This window comes from Rhinolophus ferrumequinum, chromosome 2, assembly GCF_004115265.2.
Source record: "Rhinolophus ferrumequinum isolate MPI-CBG mRhiFer1 chromosome 2, mRhiFer1_v1.p, whole genome shotgun sequence".
NCBI lineage: Eukaryota > Metazoa > Chordata > Mammalia > Chiroptera > Rhinolophidae > Rhinolophus > Rhinolophus ferrumequinum.
The window spans coordinates 39,115,370-39,133,370 of NC_046285.1; the positions used below are offsets into that span (position 1 = coordinate 39,115,370).

Sequence of the window (18,001 nt, forward strand, 5' to 3'; positions counted from 1 at the left end):
CCCTCCTCTATGTCACCTCTTTTTTAGCTACATGGGCAGATTCTTTTCTGCCTCTTAACATTGAAAAAGAAACTACAAAAATTATTTGAGCAAAAAGGACATTTACAAGGAGGACTTCCTTATGATTTTTTTAAAAAGCTATTTCCAACTATAATCAGTAGAAAATTACTTGCTATATAATATCAAGCAATCAAACCAAGAGGAAAAATTTATTGATGATAGGTATTTAACTTCATGAAAGCTCACAGAAAAAGAAAAACCACTGGAAGAAAATGTACCAAATGTTTATAGTGGTTGCTTCTAGGTAGTAAAATGATAAAAGATTTTTTTCTTAGTATCACTTTTTCAAAATTTTTATTAGATTTATAGGGGTGACATTGGTTAGTAAAATTATACAGGTTCCAAATGTACAATTCTATAATATATCATCTATATATTGCATTGTGTGCTCACCATATATTTAATCCCCTTTTCCCTCTTCTACCACCGCCCCTCCCCCTTACCCTCTGGTAACCACTAAACTGTTGTGTCAATGAATTTTTGTTTCTTTGTTTATTTATTGTGTTCGTTTTTTGCTTTCAGTTTTATATCCCACAATGAGTGAAGTCATATGGTTCTTGACTTTTTCTGTCTGATTTATTTCGTTTAGCACAATAATCTCAAGATCCATCCATATTGTCGCAAATGGTAATATTTCATCTTTTCTTATGGCCGAGTAATATTCCATTGAATATACATACCACATCTTCTTTATCCAATCATCTATTGAAGAACACTTCAGTTGTTTCCATGTCTTGGCCACTGTGAATAATGCTTCAATGAACATAGGGATACATATATCTTTACAGATAAATGTTTTGGGATTTTTTGGGTAGATACCTAGGAGAGGGATTGCTGGGTCATATGGTAATTCTATTCTTAATTTTTTGAGGAACCTCCATATTGTTTTACATAGTGGTTGTACCAATTCACATTCCCACCAACAGTGTATAAGTGTTTCTTTTTCTCCACAGCCTCTCCAACACTTGTTATTACTTGTCTTGTTGATAATAGCCATTCTGACAGGTGTGAGGTGGTATCTCATTGTGGTTTTGATTTGCATTTTCCTAATAGCTAGTGAGGTTGAGCATTTTTTCATATATCTGTTGGCTATTTGCATGTCTTCTTGGGAGAAGTGTCTGTTCAGGTCCTCTGTGCATTTTTTAATTGGATTGCTTGTTTTTTTGTTGTTGAGTTCTATGAGTTCTTTGTATATTTTGGATATTAGCCCCTTATCAGAGGTCTTTGTTTGCAAATATCTCCTCCCATGCTGTTGGTTGCCACTTCTTTCTAATTTTCAAAAATTTTACAGGGGGTTTGCATTGCTTTGAAATACAGTTAAAAACTGAAAAAGAAAATACTAAGCACTAATTTGCTGATGATTCCTTGGAAGGTTTAAGAGAAAAATTTTCATTCTAAGGAGTGAAACATTTTTATTATTTAAATTGATATATTTGGGTTTATTCAGTATCCTATAAGTAGAAAAATTCAAATTACATTCTTACCTTATAACAGTAAGTGTGAAGTATATATTTAATGAATAATATATATCAGAAAATGATATATATAAATACATATGTGCAGGAATTAGAAGTCCGGTGAAAGTAAACACCATAAGAAAAGCAACAAATGATAGACAATTCCAGAATCTGCATTTTCAGAAAAAAATTAAATATAGTTAATTATAGTTAATTAATCTAACATATTTATTGCAAGGCTTATCTATGAGTAAGGCATCGTGCTAGGCATTATCGAGAAAGTAAAGATGAATAAACTATTTACCAATGCTCAAGGGGCTTATCATTTAACTGGAAAAAAGAGCACTAAGGCAAGTAAACAAATAATTCTAAAGTAGTTCTGATTTACATAGTGATAGAGTTAAGCCTTTGCCTAAAATCTAGCAAGCACTTAGAAGATATAACTCTGTTATTCACAGGGGTGCCCTTCGTAGAGCCTTCATTTGGGATTTGTGATGGTGTGTTTATTCAAGTGCTCCAGAGCCCAGGAAAACGCTTCTTTATTCTCAGAGCTCATGTTTTCATCAGCTGCATGCAAAGCAGTAATTTTAACCAGTTTACACGGAATGTAAATTAGTGTCTTTCTTTTGGATTGACTTTGAAAGACATGTTTAGGTTGCAGTTATGCTATTTTTTTTAGAACTCCTTCAGGTATCACAGTTCATGGAACTGGAGAATACTGATTGTGAACGCTTGTCTCATTGGGAAAAGCTGAAATGATTGATTTTGAAAGGAAATACTGAACTGCTATTCCACTAGACTGGAAATGACTGAGTAGATGGTTAGAAACTTGAGGGAATTTGTGGGAAAATAGAACCAACATGAACTCAAGGTGAAGTTACAAATTTTGCTGAAAATTAAAGGAGACGAAGACACAGGCAATAGAGGTTTTAAGCAGGGTTTTTAAGTTGGGTAGTTTTCAAGTCCGCATCTTCCTTTGACCATGTAGATGCAGATGTAGTTATTATTATGATATTATAGCTTCTCATGTATGTAACAAAGTAAAAAATGTATTAGCCACTCACTCCAGAAGTACTGCTTCAACTCCTGGTTTAAAACTTGTAGAATTTAAAAACAGTCCCATACAAGCCACGGTTAATATTCCAGACATTCCAACTAGCTCACCTAGTTTTAAAAAGAAATAAATATAAAATATTAATTTAACATCAACAGTGGAAGAAATTTTACCAGGGATGAAAATATCAGAAAGCTTGATAGTACAGTGACTTTATAGAGAGGCTACTCCACTTGGTTTTAACTGAATAATATCGTAAGTGATTACCACCATCTATCATCCTTCTTCCTTCTCAGATCCATACACGATTGTGTAGTAAAGTCTGTATTGGACATCCTTACACTGCTTTGGCTTCAGATCGTTGACATCAATATGGAGCTCACAAAACTCTTCATGGACTTTAGTGAGGTTAGAGCACCCTCTACAGGTTTAAATTTTTCAGAGAGGAGCTGGCTGAATGAAAAGCGAAGTGAGCTGATTAAGTTCTCTACGGACAAGCCTATTTCATATGCTTTCTTCTTGGGAGATAGTAGGAGATAGATACGGTTTGACTTTGTGATAGGTCTAAAGGAGTTGAGCCAGGAAAAAAAACAACCTGAATGTGCTTCCCCAGTTTAATTTTGTTTTGGCCCATTTACTACGGGGGACTGAAAAGCCTGAAGAATTGTGACATAATCTTTCAAGTAGTTCTAGTAGAGAACTAGCTTCCGGCAGGAGACCCCCACCCCCAGCTTATGAAGGTAGTGTATTATCACTGTAAAAAATTCAAATAATATGTTACATTATAGAGTTCATATATATATATATATATATATATATATATATTTATATTGTTTTTTAAAGAGAACACCAGTAATTCCACTGCCACCACCTCAAGTATGATTTTAAAGAAAATTTTAATTGGAATTTCTATTGGGGAGAGGATTATATTCATCTAGAAGAAATAATTTGATAAGCTAATTAAGACTAGAGGATGAGACCCGCTGGGCAGCTTCAAGCATTAAAAGATGCTTGATGAATTTATATATTGGAGACAATGGTAAAAATCTAGCAGGGAACATGCATGGAAAAGTGAGGAAATAGGGGTAGCCATCAGATCTCACAGAAGCATGAACTACGTAATGTAACTTTCTTTCCCTGTGATCTCTCCTTGTCCCTTGCTTCAATAAAATTTACTAAGAAGCAGAAACGGTGCTATATTTAAGAGGAGGCAACAGAGATCATGAAGAAAAAAACTCCAGAAACTTTTAGAAATCATAAGGAGATCTTTGGGTTTTCATAGGCTAGAGAATTGGGAATTACATATAATTGGACAAAGATCTTTGAGAAGAGTAGAGTACCCAGTGAGCACTCACAGTGGCATACATCCAATATACATAAACACAACTAAAGTCACACATAAATAAAAAAAATACAATGGGATTATACAGTAATACTGTTCTGTCATGGGCTTCTTTTTTTTTTTTTTAAAAAAAGAACTTAATGTTTAGCAGACATCATTCTAGTTATTAAAAATGTTTGGTTTAATACTAAAGAAACTTGTGGATATGCCACTTTTATCATATTTATCAAATTGCCATATGTGTGCCTTCTGTTTCTTTGGTTTACTTTGTATTCCTTTGTTATAACAGTTGTATTTTAATTACTGTAGGTTTATTAAATGTTTAATTTCTACCTAGTAAGGAAAGTGCTCCACTTTTTAAAAAAATTGTCTTGCCTAGTCTCACAATTAATATTTCCAGAGAAACTTTAAAAATTGTTTTGTAAAATTTCAACCCGCCCCCCAAATTTTTATCATTGCTTGAGTCAGATTATGATATAATTTTAATTTGATGAAATTAGTATCATTATTATACTATTGAGTCTTTCCTTTTAGAAATGGAAAATTACATCTCTAAATATAATATAAAGTTTTATATTCTTTTAGTCCTGGCCAGAAATGGTACCTAAGCCAGAAACTAACACTTAGTCATTTTAAAATCATGAAAGAAGAGAGAATGGTGGACATAGATGCTTTAAGATCAAGTCCTGATATAGTCTTTGTAACTTGTTAGGTAATGGCAAAATTTGAAAAATATTTATGATGACTACCTTGAAGATACTAACAATATAAACATTACGCCAAGGAGAGAGTGAAAGTCCTTTTAGATTTATATTTACTCTGTATCTTGTTTTTATGAATTTCTGTCCCAGAAGTTTTCTTTCTAAAATGTTAATTGAGGCATCTTAACTCAAAGTTTAAAATTATTCCCTTGGATACAACCCTTGATATTGAGGTAATGCTCACTTACTAAATGATGTTAGAGGAAGTTACATTTGCTGGAATATATTTTTGTAGAAATGTAGGTACATACAAAGTAGTACGTGAAGAATATACTGGTACTGACTGATCATTTTTTCACTGTCTATTAATTCATTCATTTGATCCTGTAACCTCACTAGATTCTAATTGGCTTTAATTCATTGATTAGCTAGGAAACCTCACTATCCTATGTTCTGCCTTTCTTTCCTCAGACATGAAAATAAGGAACCCTGTTACTCTAGCACTTCCAAGTGGAAGTTTTTCTCTGTTTCAATTTATTCAAATTTTATCTTATTCAGTAAACTTTTGTAGTTTTTCTGTTTAGGTTCAAACTTCTTGTTAATTTTATTCCTCGATATTTTATAAATTTTTGCCAGTGTAAAGAGAATCAAATTTTCATGATATTTTCTAACTAGTTATGGCTGGCTTATAAGAACACTACTGATTTTTTTTTATATTAACCTTATATCAATCTGTTAAAGAGCCTTGCTGGTTTAATTTCTTAATTCTCTTAGATTTTCTATATAATCTAAAATGTTGTGATTAATATAATAACCATTTTCTCTTTCAAAATATGTGTACACTTTTTTTCCTTATTGTATTAGCTATTGCTTTCAGGACTACTTTCAATCATGGTTATAAGAATAAATACCATTGTCTTATTACTTAAAGTAATGGAAAGACATAGTATAAGTTGGTAACTAGGTATTATCACACATGGCAACTCCAAATCACTTGTAGAGCTGTCTGAATAGCTGGGTTGAATGTGATTCTCAGGCTGTATCAGGAAATAGTGATATGGCTAAATATCAATACCTGCCGTATTTCTGTGAGGAGGGAGTGGTGGTAAATGGATTAATAATATTGATAGATTTTCTAATATTTAGCCTTACTATATCTGTAACTTGCATTTTTATTTCCTTTTTGATCTTAGAGCTACCAAGAAAAAATGTATTAAATTTCAGGCAGTTAGAATGATTTTTTTTAAAAAAACCATCCTTTTGTAGTTAGTATTTAACTGCATTATGGTTGAGCAATGTTTGGAATTTTATTGAAATGTTCTTGTAGTCTAATTTATTTCTGTAAACGGTCTACAGGTATATAGGTATATGTAAAGGATATGTATTCTGTTTTGGATGTAAAAAATATATATCTTATAAATCACACATTTAAGTTTTTATTGAAATCTTTTTTATACCCATAATAATTTTGTGTTGAATTGATTATGAAATTATCTGGGAAAGGCATGTTAAAATATCTCATTGTAATTATGAGTTTGTCAGTCTTTTCTGTCTTTTATTATGGTATTTAGATATTTTGGCATATTGTTTTCTGTTGTATAGGTACTAATGTTTTTTATCTCTTTTGATATATTATTTTAACAAAAATATTCCTTCTAGATCAGTTGAATTTTTTTTTTAACCAACTTTTGCCTGGTATGTTTATTTTGAATTTTTGTCTTTGATATCTTTATTTTGAATTTCTCTGTGTCACTTAATTTTAGGCACCGGCCCCTCACTTACAAATAAAAAAGATGAGGTACAGAACTGAAAAGCTGAGACTTAGGTGATTGACGTCATCACCCAAAACAGCAGACATCCACAATTGAATCAGTTTTGAACTTAGCATTCCAAATAAGAAACTCGCTAGAAAATATGACCATATATCATCCATGATTCTATGGGCTGCAAGAAAGAAGAGTAAACAGAAATAGTTAATAGAACTTACTGTTCATTTTAAGTGATGTTCTGGGTCAACTTTTCTTTTTGTCATTATCTTTAAAATTAATGCATTCATTGCCTTTAGGATAAATGCAGGGTGTTTTCTTGTTCCTAAACTGAAAAAGTTTCTTTTCAAATGCTGAAAACCACACTTAAATTTGTAAAATTCAGTTTAGTTTAAGAGCTTTTTTCAGTCCCCATTAAGGAATATGTATTTATTCAGTGTCAAACAGTGTAATAAATTTTGGAGATACAGTAATGAATAAGAAACAGTAAGTCTCTAAACTCAGGGCGTTTATAGTCTAGATCTAATGTAGCACACAAAGGAAATATGGAAAAAAGGAGCACCTCTGGAAATACAGAAAAAGGAGCACAACTGAGTGAATCTCCTGTATTGTCCTAGCCTGTCAAACCAACTGGTTCCTTACTGTTGGGCATTTCATTCTTTCCAGTTTTTCCCCTGATAAATAACGTTGCAGTGTATATTTCTCTGCATAATTTTTTTTGTACTTCTCTGATTACTTCCTTAAGCCCCAGAAGTGGAATTATGCACGAAAGGATAGTTGCTTCTTTATTAATATTGTTATATTTTGCCAAATTTCTTTCTACAGTCATTATGATGACCTTCCCAGGAAAATAGGAAGTCTAAATCCTGGATATGCTCCTTTGCTGGAATCAGGCATGTTAGTGGGTGAGGAAATCCTCCGAACATTTACAGAGTGAGGAATTGAGGAGCAGAGTTTGAATCATAGATAAGAGTGGGTCCTGGGGTGAGAAAAGCCTGAAGGGTCAACTCCAACTCCAGTAGGTGGAGAGCAAGAACAAAACTAAAACAAAGAATGACCAGTAGAAAACAGTAACCATGACAAAAAGAACAAGGCTAAATTTGGAGGCAAATCCTAGAACTATGCTCTGAGCTGGTAAAATGAAGGGAGAAAAAAATCCTTGTATGAATTTTTGTCCGTAAGTGTCCACTGCTGGGAGGGCACTATTAGGAGTACTGAGGTGATTTAGATTCCTTCTTACCTAGTCTCAATCCCATGGCTGAAAAGGAGCCATGGTTTCTATATTTGCCAAGTGGAAACATTTAACATCTGTAGGGATAGTGTGAACATGGGAGGAGCGTTTCATGAATAGCCCTCTAAACCACATCTGTTCTAGGCCACGGTGATAATTTGGGGACTCCAGCACCTCCTATTACAAAGAACAGAGGCCAACTCTGGTTTTAGAAGGGTGCAGGAAACTGGAGTTAGAAGACCCAGTTTGGAAGCTGCTTTCTCCTTTAAAATGTTTGGAAAGGGTAAGAATTCTGAATGCAATAATTGTTCTTAGTTTTTCTCTCTTATAAGACTTCAAAGATAAAGTGACTTTAAATAATTATATAAGTTATAAAAATAATGATTACTACGAAAATTATTGATTCACAATTGTGTCAATTGATATCAATGACGTATAAATAAAGTATCAGAGTTAATCTTGTCAAAGTTTCTTTCTTTCTTAAGGGAAATTTTTCTTTCAAAGCTATTAAAAATTAGGAGGAAGTCCTAAAGGGTAAGGAAATAAATTCACCATTATCTTTTTCCTACAGAAGAGTTTTATTATTGTAGTTACTACTATTATTATTTTAATAGGGTGAATGCTTATAAGTTTTACTCCTCTGAGACCTAAACAAACACAAAATTCTTTTCCACTGATTATCATCAAAATTATGAGGCAAGCTCCATGAAAGTAAGGAATAGTGTGCTCAAGGCTGAATTACCAGGGCCTAGGATAGGAACTACCGCATAGTATATATCAATAAATAACCGTTGGATTAATGAATTTATGAACTTCCATATCAGTCCCTTTCTTTTTTTTTTTTCACTTTTCTTTTTCCTTTCTTTTTTTCCTAGTGACTATCAAGAAAGTTTTCCTGATTAGACTGTAGATGTCATCTCAGATAAGGTTCCCTGAAATTCTGTGGTCAATATTTACTGTCTTAAATGGGGCCTGGTAGAATACTGGACCAGGTTTAGAGGATGGGCAGAGATACTTTGGACCAGTATGTAAGACTGTACTACTTTGCATTTTTCAGTTTCCCCCAAGGGTAGTCGTTGAGTTTTTAAGATGCTTCTGAATATAGATATCTCTTTGTTGATCACCTTAGTCATCTTCAGGAAAGCCTTATCTGCAGGAAGTTTTATGGTGAAAGCCCCTGATTACTATATTGTGTCACCTCCCTTTGTACTCTAGATTTTGGAAGAGGTTCTATATGTGTGGTGGTTTGGCTTTCTCATACACTTGGCATATATGAAGCATTTAAAAGTATGACCTTCCTGTGCTAAACTAGGGTTCCAGGTTCATCACAGATGTTCCAAGCTGCCATGGCCTGGGAAAACTAATTGGATATAGAACAAGGCTAACGGCAAGTACTTCTTTGCCCAAGTAGGATAATTGTCCACTATCTGGACCAACTCTCTTGAGGAAGACAGGAGAGGGATGATGGTCCCCTGAATGGATCTTCTTGGGAAAGAATAGTCTTCAATTCTGAGTTTTAGGCATTGATTATGAATATGTAAAGCACATTGGGTCAGAATAGAGGTAAACAGAGTCCCTCGCTGCCCAAAAGGAAGCACACTCCAGGGACAGGGAAAACAATGATGGCTAAAACTTCTTCTTGAGTGGTTGGTAAGGTAATTTGGGTTATGCTTGATTGCTTGGCAGGGGTGTAGTAGAAGGATCCCACTTCAACATAATAGATTACTTGGCATCATACAGACCCCTTGACATACTACAACCTATTCTGGAAGCACTTCCAAAACATTCTTTTTTCAAGAGATAGGGAGATGGAATGAGATAAATGCTGCAGAAGACCTTAGAACACAGAAGATATCCATTGAGTGGAATAGTATATATCAGCAATTATCTCCAGAAGACTGTAAAAATCATTGCTTTTCCAAAATCAGTATAAATGGCAACACACTAAGAAGGTAAGTAAATCCTTAGTATTATTATGAAAATATTTGACTTTATGGACACACTTAAAGAGTGCTGTGGACTCCCCCTCTCCCAACCCAGAGACTATACTCTGAGAAGGTGTGGGTTTTAATGAGAGAGAAGCACATAATACATTTCTGGGGATACTGGTAACACTGTATTCCTTGTCTTGAGTGATAATTACACATCTGTATACTTTATAATCATGCATTACAATGTGCATATATCATTTATTTTACACACACACACACACACACACACACACACACACACACACACACAATAGAGCGAAAAAGATACTTATAGTTCAGGGCTATCCAAATGTGGTAAATGAGCTCATGGGCTTGTCAAGTTTTCTGGCTCAGCCTGTGGAATGCTGCTCTTATAAGTATCCGCATGAAAAGTCCCAGCCCAGCCTCACAACAAAACCACGACTAATATTAAATAAAAGATGTGTTTTGTAAATACATGTAGTACTTTTTGTAGTGCTTTATAAAAGGTAAATCACTATATGATGTAATACGATTATGCTTGTACAAGCATAACTTATGGTAAGATATTACAAAATCCATGTCAGCTTTCAGAAAATATATCGTGCTGATTTTAAGAAATTAAGGAAAAAAACATAGGTCCTTACCTAAGGAAATGTTCACACTTTTCAGGCTGGTGTTAACATCCACAATACTATTAAACATAATAAAAGATATTATAGCGGTCATCAGACTTTCTCCATTAATTAAATTGATGAGGTCTCTAGAAAGACCTATGGAAGGGAAAATATTTAATGTGGGAAAATCTTCATTAATATTAAATATTAAAATTTTATTGGCAAGTAGAAGAATATTCTTAGCTATGCATTTATATCACATACTATCTTTACATACTTAAATAAACTTTAGTCATTTTTGAAAACTCCCTTCAAGGAAATTTAATTGTATGTCAACTGTAAGTTAAGCCTAGACCATCATAGTTGGGTACCAAATTAATTGCTTGATTATGGTTTAGGTAATTAAGATAATCAACTTGAGTTCTCATTCTTGTTTCAAAGCACAGATGAAAACATAAAATTCATTATTTTTTAAAATTCAGTGATTTGGCCTATATAAATACACCCAGCATGTATTTAAGGCAAGATCAAAAACATGATGGAATGATAAAGGAAATTCATAAATCAAGGCTTCATAACACTACCTAAGCAAAACATTAAGACAATTGTCCAGATAATCTCACTATAATAGAAATTGATTTTCTCATACATTCCTTTCAATGGTTTTAGAAATCAAGGTCCATGAATGGAGAACACTCTGATATTATCTACTTCCATCCTAATTTTCCTTTATTTATGATGATATTCTAAATTTAGATATCCATTATTTATCATTTTTCTTTGCTCTTAAATGTTCTTGTAGTGGCAAACTATAACTTTGAGCATCTTTAATGATTTTCTAAATTCCCATAGAAAGCAAATGTTATTACATGGTAAAAGCCCTTCTTGTGAACCAATCATGCTATAGCTGTGATCACAACCTACTACAGTAAGTATGCTGTTGGAAGAGACGAAAAGCCAAGGCAGTCTGTTTTTGTGGAAGCTCAATTGCCTTGATGGTCCGATTCTTCACCTGTCACTGTATATATGCCCTTTGTTGCAAGACTTCGCAGTTTCTTTCATCAGAGATCCAGTCTGTTTTGTTAAAAAACTTGATGCAAGCAGAGCCTTGAAAAAGGTTTCTGCTTCCTCTCCCTTTGACTGCTGCAACCATCATGGCAACATTCCTTGGCTATCCTACTGGATGAATGTGAGAAATACGTTGAAGAAAGGTGATTTCTCCTAGTTGAGGCCATCCTAGATCACGTAGCCTCCAGATGACCGTTTAGCTGACTGTACATTCATTAGCCTAGTCAACATCAGCAGAGCATAGCACATATTATCAGAACCGCCAGACTCATGAGAAATAATACATAATTGTTGTTTTAGGCCACTATGTTTTGGAGTTTTTTTCCTTACTCAGAAAAACCTGATGTGGTTGTATAATTATTCCACTTTAGAAAATGGAATTATAACAAAATGTGAACATTTGGAAATAAATAATAGCAATGGGGGCATAAGAGGAGTCGACAGACCATAAAGAGCTCAAGGACAATGTGAATGTACTCATATACGCTATTCATAGGCCTGGGAGGGTTCTTTCTCTTCTCCTTCTCCTTCTCCTTCTCCATCTTCTCTCCCTCGTCCTCCTCCCCCTCCTCCCCTTCCTCCCCTTTCTTCCCCTTCTTTTTCTCCTCTTCCTCCTTTTTTTTTTTTTTTGAGAATAAAACTTTAAACTATAAAAACCTTGCTTTTAAAACTCAGGCAAAAATATTTCCAAGACAAAAGTATTTTTTAAAAGATACAGAGTGAGAAGAAAATCAAAGTTCTACAAATAATGGCAAGATGGCCAAAATTTCCAAAAATAACCTTGCAAATTAATTCCAAAAAAGTTATTTAAATTCAACAATGGCAGGCCAGGAAATCAGTTGAATACTAACTAGATTAGCCAATTAAAAAGTTAAGAAAAGCATGGAGTGCTCTCAGGTAGCATAAGAGTCCCCCAAATCTTTTGAGTAGAAAAGGGGCTGGCACTGACAGAGTCCCTAGAGGCGAGGTTACATGACAGATGCTGACACTTTCTTCTCCTAAAGTCTTACCTCACAGTCTTAATCTCCTTGTTTTGAAGACTTGGCTTTCCTTTATTCACATAGGCGTACTTGATGTGTCTCCCCTAGTCTATTCTGCTTGCCTCAGATAGTTCCTTTCCCTTTAACTGGCCATAAAATGAAGTGTGTGTGTCTGCATGCACACATGCATGTGTGTGGTGTATTAAATTCTGTTTTAAAACAAATGTTCTAGTTCTCATTATTAAAAAATGACTGGAGGAAAACAAATTAGGTTATTGTTTTTCTTGAATGAGGCTCTTGGATTTTCAGCGGGTTACGTTGACTTGGTATTTTACTTTTAAATATATTAATATATTTCTTTCTCCTAAAATAGTACACACTGAAAACACTGTATGATTAGTAATTTTATTGTTTTGTACTCTTCAGGCTTTTGGTGTGAATGGTGACAATGACTTCAAAGGTAAATCAAACTTTTTTACAAATGGCATTATTTTAATGACAGTGTTTTCAAAGGAAAAGAGGTGTTGGACAATAGAAATGTCACCACAATGTATATACAGTATACATTGCATATAAAGAACTGTCCTGTTGGTTCAATGTAGAACCATGTGTAAAGTCAAGGATTCCAAATAATGCCCTACTCTATTCCGCAATCGGATGTATGATTTTAAAAAATATATAGTAAGTAAGCCCATCACTGCCATTTCATTCTGTTTTAAGCATCACCATCCAAATTTTTATGCTCAATCCCCAACGCCCCAGTACCTCACTTCATATTGTGAAAAGATACAGTGAACAAAAAATCTTAAAATTAGACAAGTTAAATACAGAATAGGATGTTTTACATATAGGAAATCGGAAAAAATATACCTACCAAGGTTTCTTATAGAATTTGAAGTCAGCATGGGATCTGAACACACAAGGATAGCCGAGAATAATAACCATGGGGTGTTTTTCAAATTTAATTTATTCACAGATGACAGATACCAAAGAATTAAGGTATAATTCACTAAAAGGCCAGGAATTGTAATTAGAAGTATCTGCAAAGAAATTTCACAGATAGGAAAATCAGATTGCTTCGGTATTTCATTTTTAAAAGCAGATAGTCAAGATTATTGAAGATGTACAATCACACTCAATCCGTCAAGGGAAATTTGAAGTTATCTTATTTATCACCTATGTGCTTACAGTTCTGGAAATAAAGGGTAAATATTGCAATGAGATTCTTAGGACCTAAGAAGTACCATTTATAATTAAAAACGAACTTTTCATTTTCTTGATAGAACCATTGACAATAGATATGTATGTGTGAAGGTACATTCATACATGTCATATACTCACACATATACACATTTAACGATGCATAAAAACTGAAACATTGCTTAGTAACATAGAAAAAAGAACACAAGTTTTAAAATAAGTGACAAAAATAAAAATAAGTGACAAAGAAAGCAAAAATAAGGTAACAGAAATAATGTAAAGAAACAGTAGAGGATTATAAAAAAAGATGGGAAGGGAAATTCTGTTATTTTAGGACTGTAACCCTAACTACCCTTGCCATCCTACCATTGCCTTCTACTTTCTCTTATTCTACCTGTGGTGGCCATTTAGCAGGACTATTCCAAAATGGATTTGGGAAAATGTGGTGATTGTGCCTGAAGTTACCTACAAGAATTCAGAACGGTACACTCATGTTCACTGCAGTATTATTAACAACAGCCAAGATAGGGAAGTAACCTTAAGTGTCCGTCAGTGGGTGAATGGATAACAAAAATGTGAGACACACACACACACACACTCACACACACACACAGGAATATTATTCAGCCTTAAAATAGGAGGAAATCTTACCATTTGAGACAACATAGACGGACCGTGAGGGCATTATACTAAGTGAAATAAGATAGACAGAGAAAGACAAATACCACATAATGCCACTTATATGTGGAATCTAAACGAAAAAACAAAACAAAAACTGAACTCATCGATACAGAGAACAGATTGGTGTTTGCCAGAAGCTGAGGGTGGAGGGTGGGTGAAGGAGTCAAAAGGTACAAACTTCCAGTTCCAAGATAAATAAATCGTGGGGATGTAATGGACAGCATGGTGACTATAGTTAATACTACCGTGTTGTATATTTGAAAGTTGCTAAGAGAGTAGGTCTTAAAAATCTTATCACAAAGAGAATAAAAAATAAAAAATGTGTAAATATGTGAGGTGATAGATGGTAATTAGATTTATTTTGATGGTCATCCTGAAATATATACAAATATCAAATCATGATGTTGTATAACTGAAACTAGTATAATGTTACATGTCAATTATCTCAATTAAAAATAATAAAATAAAAAAGAATAATTGTAAGGATTTCATAATGATGTTGAAAAATGCTCTTATTGCCAATATTACATAAAAACAGCAATATAAAAAAAGATGAATCTTGTGGCTAAACCTTATCATACATCCTTAATTATTTCTTTAGAATTTCAATAAGTAAAATTAAAGACACATCATTTTGTGTCTTCCATAAAGATTACTAAACTGCCCTCCAAAATGTTTTACCAACAAACACACCCGCCAGCAGTGTACCAATTACTCCCATTTAAAACAATTCTCCAGAGAAGTAGAATCAAATGATACCCGCAGGATCCTGTCTCAGTTTTTGCTACTACATATCAGGAAAGTCATACATTTTCTTAATGAAAAAGCAGAGGTTCTCATTCCTTCATTATTACACATTTATTCACCTGCCTACATGGAGTGGAGGCATAAGTGCGATGCAGTTTAAAACAAGAATATAGAAGAACTAAAATATTAAAATCATCTTCCTTCTGATTGTTTAGCTCTTTTCACTTGTACAGAGACACTCCTGCAGAATGAACTGGGGAATGAGCACAGGAAGCCCGGGTGCAGATGCTAGTTCTAAGTGATTTTGGTAAAGGCACTTGATCATACATCTCTAACCCAGTCTCAGAAGTAGCGGAACAATGACAGAGTATTTATATGGAGCTACTGAGAGGGTGTCTTTGGTGAATAAAGCTTGACAACAGCATCAGGATGGTGAAAGAAAATCAAGGCCCTGTAGATAAGTTACTTCTAGAGTGGCTGAGTTCTCATTTTATGGTTTTGGTGGTTAGGATTGTTGTATTACATCTCCTGTTTGAAGGAACAAATTAAAACTAGCTCCAAGACACGAGGATTGAGGATCAGGAGGCCCAAATCCTGATTCTTCCACCACATAGCTGTTGTTGATACCGCAATAAATCACATGGTACATTGTTTGCAAAAGTGGCTGCAGTAATTCTGCTTCTGAATCCACTCCATTGGGTAGTTATCCCCAACACTGACTTTGGCTTAGTCACGTGATTCACTTTGGCTAAAAGGAACAAGAGCAAATATGATGCAAGTAGAGACTTAAAAAGCACTGGCACATGTGAGCTTGCCCTCTCTTGCTGATGTCTGAGATTCTGCACCTGCCACGTGAAGAAGCCTGAAATAACCTCCTAGATGATGAGATATATGTGTCACAGTAACACCTATTGCCTACAGCCAATACTAATGGTACCAACCAACAGGCACAGCAAGGCCCTTTACCTCACCCTGCCTCAGCTGAGCCCTGGAGTTGAACAGACACACAAGAGACGGCTTGGCAGAGATCAGCTGAACAAGCCCAAACTATATCTCTATTCTTCATCTCTTGTCATTTGTCTGAACTCCACTTATCTGGACTCTATTTAAAGTGTAAATTGTTGTAATAGTTTTGCTTCTAATGCAGTTTAGGTAGTGGTCTTATATTTACAAAACTATTTTTATCACTTTGAAAGAAATGCACCTCTGCTTAAGATCTGAAGTATTTTCCCTCAAGGCATATTCTTGATGAGGTCCAAATCTCACGTGATTAGGAAAAAAAAGCCTAATAATTTGTAAATTAGCTTTATAATTGTGTCTGTAAATATTCTCCTCTGTTTTTTTCTTCTGCATGTGGGTATGGGAGTTTGAGAAGGCGAGTATTAAAAACGAGACTTTCATCAATAATTTCCTTTTAGTGGATCTAATATATTTCAGAATAGCTCTCTTATAACATGTCAGAATTAAAATTATAACTGGCATTAAGTTCTGCTACTCAGATTTCAAAATTACATATTTCCTCTAATTTTTCCCCCTGAGTCTTCTATATTCTAGACAATTGCCAAGAAATGGTTTATTCACTAAAATGCAAAGCTGAATTTACTTCCTCCACACCTCATGCTTTTCCCCTGTCTTCTTTGTTTTCTACTTTGGAGCAAAATGTTTAAAAATCCGAACATAGATAAAATGTAGTGGTTCATGAGTGAATGATATTAAAAAAGGATAGTTTTTACCTGCCAAAATATCTTGTGGAGCATGTAAATATCCATGTCAAATGCAACACTAAAGAAAATTACTGGTGTAAACAAATCAAAAAAAAGAACTGGATCCATCCATTGTATAGAATCTGTATAACTTTGGACCTAATAATATAAAAATATGTCATTTTCTCATTTATCCATCCTTCTATTACCATAGAATACATTCTAGGCACTCCTAATTCTAACAAAAGAGAAAAAGATACATTATAATTTAATAAGTGCTAAAATCTAAACTCTTGAATTTTTGTAGTTTTCCATCAGATTATTACCAATTACAGCAGAAAGGTAACGCACATCTCTACGCCAACTTTATTGTTTTAAAGAACAAGTATAGGACGTAACATTTACATGAGTACTAGAGAATACGTGGGAAATTTTCAGGCACATGAGAGGGAGAGAGATTTCAAGTAGATGGATTATCATGCACAAAATCCACAGAGGAGTAAACAATCACATCAAATTCTAAAAACTACAAATAATTAGCCATGTCTTATATATAAGATGTTTGTGGAAAAATAGCAGGGATAGAGATGGAGAAGTTAATGCAGTTTGTGAAATAACTAATTAATGGTTTTTATCATAAAATACTTAGTTGATATTTGTAAATGCTATTATGGGCATCCAGTCAACATCCATTCATTAAGGAAATACTGAGTATCCACTGTGTTAGGTGATATCTTCGCATTTGAGAGCTGATTCTCCATGGTTTCTTATGTTTCTCCATGCCTTAAAAGTAGAGGCATTGATTGCTTTTCTACCATACTATCTTTTCAAGAATATTTGAATGACTAACAGCTTTGGAAGACAGAGCGAGTGTCTCTCTCCAGAAACCGGGGCAGATTTACTGTACTGTCCAGTATAATGAAGATAAAGTCTCCCTCTGGGTAAGAGGGCAGATAAGCTAACTGCCCATCATGAAATATTCAAGTTCTCTAAGCTCAGGTTTCTTCTCTAATAAACCAACACATTGTGTATGCAGGTTTCACCTGCCCTTTTAGCTTCTCTCTGGGGGAATTGGGACTCATGGAACAAGCACAAGAAAATGCTGATACTCTGGATTCTACTATTGTGATGAGCGATAAAGTCCTTTTTAGCTGGCCCAGGAGTCCCATGCCTTTTGTCAGGACCATAAAACTGTGGCAGGCTATCTTATTTGCTTTCAAATTGAGTAAAATTGTAGACCCTTCACAGTTTTTGACATATGGTTTATTGCTTAAAGAACTGTTGACTAATAGTGAAATTATAAGAGTACTTAACATTGTTTTTGTATCAAAAGCATATGGTTATAAAATCTGTTCATGATAAATGAAGTAGTAATCTGCTTCTGTTCTTGCATGAATATGTTTTCCATAATGTTATTTTTACATCACTGGTTAAGTTTGTTTAGG

General features: G+C 34.2%; 1 protein-coding gene across 1 annotated transcript in view; it reads right to left on the reverse strand.

The window, feature by feature from the left end:
* SLC9C1 (solute carrier family 9 member C1) overlaps positions 1-18,001 on the reverse strand; it is an 86,168-nt gene that overhangs the window by 61,082 nt on the left and 7,085 nt on the right. The window contains exons 4-9 of the mRNA XM_033134737.1: positions 16,587-16,715; positions 13,100-13,265; positions 10,208-10,333; positions 6,397-6,558; positions 2,582-2,681; positions 1,545-1,688 (exon numbers count right to left, since the gene is read on the reverse strand). Coding sequence (XP_032990628.1) covers positions 1,545-1,688; positions 2,582-2,681; positions 6,397-6,558; positions 10,208-10,333; positions 13,100-13,265; positions 16,587-16,715 — 827 coding nt within the window. The remainder of the gene's footprint in view (positions 1-1,544; positions 1,689-2,581; positions 2,682-6,396; positions 6,559-10,207; positions 10,334-13,099; positions 13,266-16,586; positions 16,716-18,001) is intronic.